The sequence below is a fragment of the Odontomachus brunneus genome, unplaced genomic scaffold, assembly GCF_010583005.1.
Source record: "Odontomachus brunneus isolate Ranch 3 - 2012 unplaced genomic scaffold, Obru_v1 Obru_scaffold_037, whole genome shotgun sequence".
Lineage (NCBI taxonomy): Eukaryota > Metazoa > Arthropoda > Insecta > Hymenoptera > Formicidae > Odontomachus > Odontomachus brunneus.
Window position 1 is genome coordinate 1,362,792 of NW_022639487.1, and position 11,988 is coordinate 1,374,779.

Sequence of the window (11,988 nt, forward strand, 5' to 3'; positions counted from 1 at the left end):
AGAGAGAGAGAGAGAGAGAGAGAGAGAGAGAGAGAGAGAGAGAGAGAGAGAGAGAAAGAATGGTTTTTTTTTCATCATAATTTGTAGTAATTATTTTTCTGTGTAATTATATAGTTATAAATAGCAAACATTCTTTTTTCATCATCGACCTAATGTATCAATCAAATTTTTTCCCGCGAGAAATAACATTGCAAAAAAAATAAAGGATATTTTCACCTCATTTCGGAATTTGAGATCTTGTTCAATTTGCATCTAATACTCGCAGTTTGAATACGAAAATTGAATGCGTGCTTCGCGAGAACGATAATCTTCAATTATTGGTTCAGATTGCGACACAGACGAGATACAGCGACCCGATGTTCGTACGCTTAAAAAAAATATCTCGCGAGTTTTTGGCAGAGACAATATTTCAGCAGTTAGGTTAGGTTAGGTTAGATTATTTAAATTTATTCCGACATTCGTCGACTTCTCGGGAGACGCGATGACTCCCGGTTTTACGCTCTGTCGCCACCTTCGGCGCTGTCATACTGTTACAAAATCGTCGGGAAACCGGAATGTACTGAGATCGGCTGGCGAACTCATCGCTTCGTAAGCAGAATTAACTTCGCTCACGGTGTTAAGTCTTATTTTCCCCTTTTTTTAGATGCAACGATCCGACGTGAATCTAAAACGCTCGTACCTGCGTGTTCGGAATTTCTGATTAATTATCTTCTGGTCGATTTTCTCATACAAATGTACTTTTGTGATCATATTATATTCTCAAATGCATAATTTCGCCAGCGCGCTTGTAAACGATTGTACTTGGAAGATGTATATTTCATTAGATAAATATTGTTCAGGAGATAAAGTAAAATATACTGATAATTGAACTACTGAAATAATAACTACTGAAATAATAACAAAAGTAAAATTGAATATCGAAGAAACGTTTACGACCGACACTTTTGGCGATTATATATTTATCAGTATCAAATTGGTTAATATTGAGAAAAGGTATTTATGAACTTTCTTACACAAAACCATAAAAGAATAGAAAACGCTCGCGTTAACGACCCATAAAAGTTTCAAGTGCAGATATTCCTGAGTATTAAATAGGCGATCTTTTTAACATCTCGTCGTAAAATATGAACTTTAACGTCACGTTCTGAGCATACAAGCACGTATTGATACCTGAATATTCGCAAATATCTACACATTCCGCTGTAATAACAATAATTCTACAACGATTTGTTAAAAACCCTGTTCGAATGCGTTAGTCACTTTATGGTTTACCTCGAATTTCTTCGATCGAGTATTAATAGGTGTGTTAAATACTCATTGGGACGCATATACGCAGATCGTATGTACGAAAGTATGGGATACTGTCTATCTGCTAATGTAGAAATGATTATATACTACTTATGCAAGATAGTGCTCATGCTGCTTGGATCATCAGGAGAATAGAATCACTGATAATATGTTCGATAACTTCTCGAATGGAAAAGTTCGCAGTGTTATTGTGTTCCTAATAAGACGCATAACAGTAGAATAACAAGTGTTTGTCGAGCACACTGTAGACCACACTGAGAATTCGGATACGCAGAAGTCGCATTGAGCGTAAACATTGAACGGATTTAGCATGAATAAGAGAGGACAACAAAGCCATGGAGAGTGTTGCTTTCATCGCAAAAGGCTTCGTAAGCATATGAAAGATCGAAAAAGCAGGAAGAAGGGGGTAAGGGGGAAGAATGAAGGCTAGGAATCGGAGTGTGCAACAGGTAGGCAATCTCGGTAATGCGTACACACACATACGTGTGTATGTGTGTGTGTGCGCGCGCGCGCGCGTGCGTGCGTGCGTGCGTGCGTGCGTGCGTGCGTGCGTGCGTGCGTGCGTGCGTGCGTGCGTGCGTGCGTGCGTGCGTGCGCGCGCGCATCACCAAGCAGGTGTGCGGTAATAAATGAATACTCGGTATGCATATTAAGCAAGCATATTTCCGCGACGTATGTATACGTGCGTACATGCAAATGTGTATGCATATATGAACCTGATAAAAAACTATTTTTTACGATGGGATGGAAGCTTCGGAACTAAGGAGACGCGCGTAGAATATAGCGCGCAAAAAGAAATCAAGAAGCTCAGTCGGAACCTTTCGAAGAAGTTAGTGTAGCGATCGTATCGGCCGCTTATGACAAAATTAATCGACCACAAACAGCTGGAAATACGGTGTCGTCCGTGTTATAAACGCAAATGTCTGTGAGACCGTGAAATTGTAATAAAAACGTGTAAAAGTATTCGCGCAATACCGGAAAAGTATGTATGCGGGAAAAATCATTAAGAGAACCATTAAGAGAAACTTAAAATGCGCTTCGACGAAAAAAGAAAAATCCTTCAAGAGTTAAACAACGCCTCTCTCAAGTTACCTCCCTTACGCAGGAAATTGGCTCATTAAATCAGATTACCGTTGATCGTTTTCCTTATATCGACAGTCTTGGATCGGAACGAAATATTTACATCTCACTCACGTAAACGAAAATGCGATGCAATTGCAGCTGGTGTCCCGGCGTCTCTTAACCTTGTATTGATCTAACAAAATAATCTAGGTACCTAGGCTAATGCTCGGCAAGAGAAACGTGCTGACATTCCCAATGCTCTAAACGTGAAAAGCATATGTGATTGTCGCTCACTGCACGCTCATATAACTACCCATACTATTGGTCCAGAGTTGGAATACAATTGCATAATAACTCGCGCCCAAGAGTTACAAATGCTAATAATTCAGCAATAATCTATAATTTTTAACATTCTTGTTATAGAGATATAGATGATGCAGAGATGATAATATAAATAGAAAGAGAGAGAAAGAGAGAGAGAGAGCACCACATTGCTAATACTGCCGCAAAAAATCAATTCTAAAGATTATAGACCGTATTGTATAAGCAATCTAATATTATCTAATCTAATATTTTGTTCGTGATGGTTGACGAGTGACAATTTTTAATCGGGAGAGCCGCAGATAAGTTAAGCGTTTGACGAAGAATGTTTCTATAATAGAATTTAATAAAAAGGAAATGATTTTCTTAGTCACAATTTGCAGTGATTATTTCTCTATGTAATTATATATATATATATATATATATATATATATATATATATATATATATAAGTTAAAGATATATCAGATATTTATCTTTAGTGTATATAACGGATTATACCAGAGAATACGGAATTGCTACCAGATTTCCACACGCACGACACGAGCACGAGCTCGAATATTTACGTTAGATTTTATGTGCGTAATTTCGATGACGGGAGTAGCGCGCAAACTTGTTGCAATATCGTACCATTCTGAAATGTTTGATTACAGCTTTCCGTTCGTTCGCGTAATCATACGCGAATCTTAATGGCAATACGTAATCATAATGGCGATAAATGCCATTCGTCACATCATGACGTAAAGGTTACCGATACTATCGTCGGTTAAATAACACGTTACACATGTTACTACGCGAGATGTTCAAATGCCAGACAAATGACATCCTGTGCATCAATATCATGACGTGTGACATTATTCGTCGAAAGTCCGTGACGACGCGACGGATTTGATTACTGTAAAATGTGCAATCGCAACTGCGATTAACAACAGCAGACTATGACTCCACATGAATATCAGGTAATCAGGCGTTTCGATTTAAGTTTATTAGAGAGAGCCGCGAATACTAAATATTTGTATATTCTAATTCGGTGCTCTTTGCAGTTTTCCGCGATTTCACTTTTAGTTCGCAATTTTTTCTACGAAGTAACTACTCGCAAAGATTTGCTAGATTATCCGAAATTTTTAAGTATAAGCCGTAATACTGAACAATTACTTTTGGTGCCAACACAAAAGTTAAAAGATGTAAAATCATTCGTTTCATTCGTGCAAAAAAATATGATGTTAATATTACTCACTCTTTCGTTTCTTTTCCACGGGTTCGGATTCGGATTCGAGTGCGTCCTCTACATCGGAAGCCGATGGATCTACCTGCTAAGAGAAGATCAATTACAATCATAATATCGAGAAAAAAGAATATTAGGGTTGCAAAACATTGTGACGCGTAAAACTTTCCCTCTCTATTAGCATATAATAAAATTTAAAAAACCTATTAATTATTTAGTCAACTATTTAAAATTAATTATTCACGAAAAGTAATCGAGAAAGAAGTCTAAATCGATAATGCGAAATTTTTCAAAGCTATTAACGCGTTTCCGAGAGGAATGCATTCCCTCGAACCCCGTAGAGCAAACTGGATTCAACAGAAGTTAGGAAATCAACAAATGTTCGGTTAAAGACTTGACTGCGTGATAGTTCACGGCATTTATAGATCGTCGACCGATATATACGCTACTCCCTTACCTAAGATCGTGTTTAAATATCCGTGCTATCTCGGCACAGTGAAATTGTTTGGTAATCAGTTTAAAGCTGCGAGTGCAAACATTGATAATGTTTGTGGCGATTGTCAACTTGAGACTCGAATGAGTATGAATTTGAGAACGTTAAATTCGCACGCGGTCATTCAGACGCCAAGTATAAACACGTGGTCGGTGGAATTTAAAAGTTTCCTCACAAAATTGAACATTGAACGTGGAAATGGAAAATACACGATTCATTGATCTTGGAAGAGTTTAAATTGTAATCTATGATAAAGCGCAAACGAGTATTTGTTTACGAGGTTTCGTACGATCACAGGATCCCCATGAAGAATGTGCACCTTCGCCTTGTGGAACAAGAAAGGACTGACCTCTTCGGGCTTGAGCTCCTTATCCTTATCCTGCTTGCGTGCTCTTTGTTGACGCGTCTTCTTCGCCATCTTTCTCTGCCGAGTTGCGGTTTCCTGGCATTTGCGACACGTGCAGTGTCGATACTTGCAGTACCTCTTGTGGCCTGTGAGACGGATGCTCAAATTATGATTGCGACATCGCGCACAAAGAGGTGATGCCCGATTTGATGCTGTAGGCTTTAGCTTAAAACATCCCGTACAAACAGGTGATGCCCGCTTGGCTTCCAAAGATGCGTCTGACTCCCCTGGCTCAGATCTGTTCATATCCATATTATCCATGACGCCTATGACGTTGAATTTTTATTGAATCTCTATCTCTATGCAATGAACAAAAAGCGCCGATCTCGTGTCTGTTCCCACACGACGGCGGGGAATGATAGTAATCAGATCTTTCTCGCCGACGTCAACCGAACCGAGTCGGACGAGGAACGACTAATCTCGCTCGGACGAAATCGCGCTTTATATCGTTATGGTACGCGTAGAGTTGCAGCCCGAGAGAGATTGTCTTGTATTGTTCAAGCGTTCTTGCAACTCTGCCTTCTGAAACACACAATACAAGTTTTTCATTACTTAAATGGAAGAGAAAGAATAAAAGAGAATTGCAGTTAAAGAAATATGATTAGACCACGACAATATAAAATTTATCTAATAGACTGCTATAGATGAAATATATTTAGACTCACGCGATCCTCTAAAAAATTCTCATGTCAATTGCCTCAAAATTTTTATATTTACATGAAGAATAAATAAACTTGTCGTACATGAGTCGAGGAAAATTACTTTTACAATAATATTAACGGTATTCCCGAACATAGTTACTATTGACGTATCTGTCTTATTGCTGCGATAATCAATACGCAATTCACCGTGAAACCCCTCTTCCACCGTAGATTATTCATGATCGATCAATACAAAGTAACTTTTGCGGCCTGTACTTTGACGGTGATCGAAAGTATAATCGACTTGAAAGTCGTAAAACATACTGGCGCGCGTTCGATCGGACCGTGTCACATAGAGAGATGCTACTTAAGTATTAATAAATAACGCTCTTATCTACTGACGGTACATCGGCAATTGCGTTTATTCCTTCGATGGCATAAAAATAAACAAAGTTTTAATTAGCGAAAATGATCAATGGAGACTGAAATAAACGATGGCTCGCGTGACAGACTCTACCGCCTCTATTGTCACAATCGGTATAATGAAAGTGAAATGCAAAAAGATCAGCATTATTTGATACGACTTGATTTTAACGATCAAGATAGCAAGGAGTACTATATAAATGAAAAGCACATAAATAAAATACATAAATGAAATAAATCATATGAGTGAAATACGCATTTAAATACACGCAATTGAAAGTTCCGATTTTTTTTTACAAAGTCGTTAAAAAGTATCACCGTACATAAAAATGAGTTAGAGGTCCGGTCTATCAACGTCGAGTAAATATTAGCGTGTAGCGTGTATCTGGGTGAACTTGGCAGACAACACCGTTATTATCGTGCACGCGACGAAATTTCAACGACGAATAAAGCACTGGCGCGAAACACTTTGGCCTCGACGCCGGATAAAATGGACGACAAAGTAAAGTGCAGTATTTAGAAATACATCGCGTTTGTCACGACAATTACAAGGACGCAACAACAGAGTTCCGTGAGATCTATTACCGGCGATGATTCGTGTATACGATAGCCGAGATAAGGGATACCCGAGAGCCTGAAATGGATAATGGATAAACTGCATCTGTAAAAATTATGATAAATTCTGACACGGCTAAAGCCACTGTGAAGGACGCGAGAGTCACGACCTCACGGAGGCGAAGATACATTCTCCCTGGCGTCGCTGCAGATGGTTATGGCAGGTGAGGTAAAAATACTCTCTATATGTGTGCTACCATATTGAAGAGGTCTCGTGTATGGCGCACAAGAGATACATCGCATCAAAATCCACCTCATTAAACACTCGTGGCGCGCATGAGAACGAAAGATCACAAATTACATGCAGAATCAGCGACGTGAAAGTTGCGGATTTCACAAATTTAACAAATAAATCTACGCGAGGTACGTTACTTTGCCTTTTTTTTTAATCTTGTCGCTTCTACACCGATAATTTCTCATTAGCGACTTTTTTCTGTGCTTCCACTACAGATACATTAGTATATTTAAAAACGATATCAAGAGAAAGAGGAAACGGACTTATATCTGCTTTAGCAATACGATAAAAATACGGTAGCGAAATGCTGCAGAACACGCGATTCATGAAGGATAAAGCGATAAAAATGAATAGAGATGTAGCCGATTAGAATAGGTGGCCTATTAAATTGCTTTAATCGACGTTAATTAATATACAATAGCGAAGAAAAGGATCAGCCACCGGAAATTGCGAGCCTACGCGTTTCTCCACGCGAATGCGAGCATACTCGCAGATGCTCGTGAAATGCATCTGTTTTAAGTAAAGTCGCAGCGTGTAGCCAATTATTATTGCGGGTTTTCCCGCAAGCACAAGATCTGGGAAGCACTTATTACTTAGAACCGGCAACGTATACCACAATTACTGGAACTAAAGAACAATGTGGTGAGTGGTGAGACACGGCGCCGTAGTTACCGAGAAGAAAAACCCTCGACCAAATTCAAGCAAGTAGAATAATTGTATGGGAGTTTGTTGCAGCACGACGTATATGCGCATTACTGTGTGTGTGTATGTTGTACTATATCAAAATTCGAAACGTGGGTGAAAATTTCTCACGAATGTTATTTCTACTATTATGTCTCGCGAACGATGAAGTAACTTAACAATTGCTTCGAAATATCTCGAACGCAGACGTTATAACGACACTCGTCATGCTTCTTCTCTCAGCAAATTTAAAAAGAAAAATAGAAATTGTAAAATGGAAACTCTGACAGCCAATGATTTATTCGACAAGCGTTTATTTCGTAAAAACAAACGACGGTCATTCCGCCGCATACAGCCAATTTTACGTAAATAATTTTATGAGAGTGTATTTAGGTGCAGGAACATTCGACAGATCAATCCTGAGTTTCAACACTGCGACGTTGTAGGAAATCAACGGCGATGATGTAATCCCTACAGAATAGATCACATTGGTACTGATCGGTGCTTTCATTCGCGGTAATAATGGCCGCCGCTGAGGTTGAAATCCGCATGCGATCGCCAGCATCGCCTGCTGCGGAGTCATATAATTCGCAACGTCTTTCGCGATGACTCGACGGACCGATTATTCATAAATTTACTTCGATTCGTTGTGCGCGCAGAGGAACCCGGAGAATCGCGATAAGCTAGCCGCGAATGATGTCTTATTACTCTCCAAGACTGCATTCAAGTCTGCAATTATATAACTCTGGACTCTCCACTCGTCCGATTAATTACACAATTACCCAATTCACAGCTCTAAATAAGAAGTATCGCGGCGAGCGTTTCCTGTCACTTTGATTAATCTCTTCCTATCGACGTTGCCATTAATAATTCTCCGACTGCTACTGACCGAAGGTTGACGAGTAATGGATGGAATAAGTCGGCGCGATAACACCGCGACCAATCCAATATCGTATCGCGGAGAATATTTATCAACTGTTTATTTCATGGAATGGGCAAACAGCGTGTCACACAGCGTTACACCAAGTATCCACGAATAATACCGCGTGTCATTGTAACTAAACGCTCATAAAAATCTCAATGAGTTCAACAGACTCCGTCGTGCCGATGTGTAGTGAATTTATACCATGCCTAAGAGAGATAAAGACAGAGGGAGACAGAAGAGGAGGGAGAGGGGGCGCGCGCGCGAGAGAGAGAGAGAGATATTCGGAATAAATCACAGATACGGCGCGCCTCGACGCTATCAGGAGATCGTCGCGAGCACGACTCCGCGAATAGATAGAGAGGAATGCAATCGCGTCGTTTCAACGGGCTAGGAAACGCGCTAGGAAACGCGTATATCTCTATCTCCGCCAGTTACATTGTATCCCGGTTCGCACTACATGTGATTTTCGATCTAACGACGATTTCCTGGCATCCTTCACGCGTGGAGAGACAGATATCGTCGACTCACGGCTCAAGTTAGGAATCACGTAAACGACTTCGTCTAATTGCGAGCGAGCTGCCGGCGCTCGTTGAGGCTCATTATCAGTTGCGACGTAGCGCGTTCGCGCGAGACCTTCCACCGCGACATTCCTCGTTCTTACGTTCTCGCTCTATCTGCCGTGACACACCACGACTCGCTAATAAATATTGGTCGTGTTTGCATATCCTGCGATTCCAACGCTTCGACATTGTATCCGAGATAACGGTAGGCTGCATGAAGGATCGCACGTTCTCCTCTACGCGAATTCGAAAATAGGTCAATTGTCGATCGCCGATATATCGTACGCATTCCGGGGCTCTTATTTCACGCAATGGTAATATGGAGAAATGAAGGTCACAGGCAGGACAAGACGCGTTTTCTCGCAAAATGTACGCGGCGAGTACGACAACGAATGAAAAACGCTTAAAAGGATGGCGTCTAAGTTTCTATAACGGTTTCCTCATTACCTGTGATACACGAGCAACTGTGACTTCAATGGCGAATCCTGCTCTTACGTCGATAAGGAGATTGCCAGGCGACTGAATAAGAGATCGCGTGGAATCGATCGAAGAACGATGCGACTATCAGCGGCACATCTTCGTGAAGTTTTCGTCAGACAAAGGCATAAGACAATGAAACAGTATCCCGCACTAAGAACTTGCCTCCGATGCAAATAGCCAACTGAAAGTTTACAGCGCCATAGAGTTGGCAGCAGCAACTGCACCGTGAAATTTGTACGCGCGCGCGCGCGCGAGACTCCTCGAGTTCAAAACAGTCAAAACTTGATTCGAATTAGAATGCATGTTCTATTTTCGCATATCCTCATTGGCATGTGTGCGTTCGCTATTATATGCATATGTAAGTGTTGCATGATCGGGAAGATCGCCGTAAGCAAAATATAAGTGATAATGAGATACATGTCATCCATTTAAATATGTTTCTCATTACAATTTTATCAAATTGACAATTTTTTCTCTCTCTCTTATTGAAGTTCACTCATTGTAAATATACATAAAAAATAACATTCACATACACACACACACGTGTCAGCGCGATCACTTATATATCTTTCTCTCTCCGTCCAGAACCTCTAATTTCTAATTTAAATGATGTTACGTACACAGACAAGTAATCTCAAAACTGAAGTCAAAACAAACATGTTTTTGCAATTTATCTATCATTAACCAAAATGTTTTGCTAATGTCTTCTCCGTATCGATAAGAGCTATTTTATATGTTCTCCTTCCACTTCGTCGAAAAAAAGAGTACAACGCGCGTATCGTCCACATAACCTCTCCGGGACACACAAGATGGCTAATAACATGTGCGCATAGAATAACGACTTACCTCTGGCGCGCGACGTCACCTTCTTCGCCTCTTTTCCTCCTGCTTCGCTCGGCGGCTGTCCCTTTCACGACCAACAACAGGGGATAAATTGGCGGTGTCGCGTCGAGGGTCCACCACTGGCTGCCTCTCGTCACACGCGAGCAACACTGTTGCGATCCGGCGATCACGCGAGATCCGACGCGGGGGCTTTAGCGCGTAACGCATGTATAACGAAACGTTCGCGCGGTCTATCCGCTCCCACGCGACCGATCGAAACGCCGTGGCGTTACACGTGCGTATTCGTCAATGACCTACGACAGAGCGCGAGGATTATTGTGCCGCGCCGCGCTGCTCCGTCACTCTGTATCTCTCACATACAGAACGCACTCACACACGTAGCCAAAGTACGGTCATACGAACAAGTGAAGCAGCAGGGAGGAAGGGGGGCAAACGCGGCAGGAAGTCTCCGCCCCCGGAAATGGACAGTCCTCCCCTCTTTGCCACTTTTCTCGCCTTTCTCTCGTTCTCCCCTTTTCGCGCGACCCTTTCTGTTTTTATCTCACCCGATCCGTTTATAGTCTTCGTCGTCCGTGTCTCGATAAACCGCGTGTCCCCTCAATTAGAAAGATGAGCCGTGTTGCGAAATGTCCACGGCCTTGCGACGAAGTCGTCGTTGTCGTCGTAGCAGTCGTTGCCACCGCCACTGCCGCTATCGTCGTCACAACGATACGCGGGCGGACAGTCACGCGAACGAACTGACGAACCTAACCTAACCAACAAACGGACGTCGCCAACTATGTGCACCGAAAGTTTGTAGCACAACAAAACGCAAACGATAAAGTCGCGCGCGCACACACTGCACACGCGCACTGCGTCCAGTCTCTCGTCTCTCTCCCTTGCAGCTCGTCAAATACCGTCCTTTCTCTCTTATGTCTCTCTCTCTCTCTCCCCCTCTGCTCCCTCTCCCTGTCGGATCACCAATTCTTCCTTGCGAATACGTACAATCTTTTCCTTAACCCCTTGCTGCGTCGAGCTGGCTCCAACGACGAGCTCGGATCCTGCCTTGATCGCCTGCCACTGTCAAGTAAAGTCCCGCGATACACGTCGGTCCGCGCGATGTCGAGGTGAGAGTCCGGCGGTTATGAGGCAGATGTAAGAAACAGCGAAGCAAAATGGAAACACTCCGGGAGCCGCCAGTACGCTCGACGCGCGACTGCATGCAGTCCGTAACTCACTAAGAGTGCTGGTAGCAGCGGCACGTCGCGAAATGCATGTTGGCCGCGGGCAACGCGGCGGAGAGGGAGCAACGTCGAGGTAAAGGGAGGAGATACGGAGGTTACTCCGGGAGTGCGAGGAGCCGGGAGGGGGCTCTCGCAGCGGTGTAGTGGTCGGCCGGGTGGAGGTGGCACGCGGCTTTAGACGGAACGTCGAGGTTTTACGATTGAATCCATCCGACGGAGTCGACCGACCGCCGCGTAAATTATACCTATGCGACACACACATACACATACAGCGCTGTCAGGCGACTTCGATCGCGATGCGTTTTTACGCGGTGAGTTTTCGCATGGGGCATTTTTTTCTATGACATTGCCATATCGACGCGCACAAATCGATGCAACGTTCTGAGCGTGTCGTCAATGACTGGCTCTGTCGAGTATACAGGACAAATTGGGAAATGTATTTGCGACTGAGCGTATAATATGCACGTTGTATAACCGGTGGAAAACAGATTACAACACCTTCTCAATGAGTTTCGCAACGTATCCGACTGGATGATAACTTACTTTT

At 42.5% G+C, this 11,988-nt stretch overlaps 1 protein-coding gene across 12 annotated transcripts in view; it reads right to left on the reverse strand.

Annotated features, from left to right (window-relative positions):
* Positions 1 to 11,554, reverse strand: part of LOC116843977 (doublesex- and mab-3-related transcription factor 2-like) — an 88,405-nt gene extending 76,851 nt beyond the window's left edge. For 2 of the 12 annotated variants that reach the window (XM_032814998.1, XM_032814999.1), the window contains exons 1-3: positions 10,222 to 11,549; positions 4,687 to 5,337; positions 3,929 to 4,004 (exon numbers count right to left, since the gene is read on the reverse strand). In XM_032814998.1, coding sequence (XP_032670889.1) covers positions 3,929 to 4,004; positions 4,687 to 5,076 — 466 coding nt within the window. In that variant the 5' untranslated portion in view covers positions 5,077 to 5,337; positions 10,222 to 11,549. Of the gene's footprint in view, positions 1 to 3,928; positions 4,005 to 4,686; positions 5,338 to 9,342; positions 10,177 to 10,221 lie in introns of those variants that run through there. The other 10 variants (XM_032814988.1, XM_032814991.1, XM_032814990.1 and 7 more) reach the window with 10 other exon arrangements.
* Between the last annotated feature and the right edge of the window lie 434 nt (positions 11,555 to 11,988).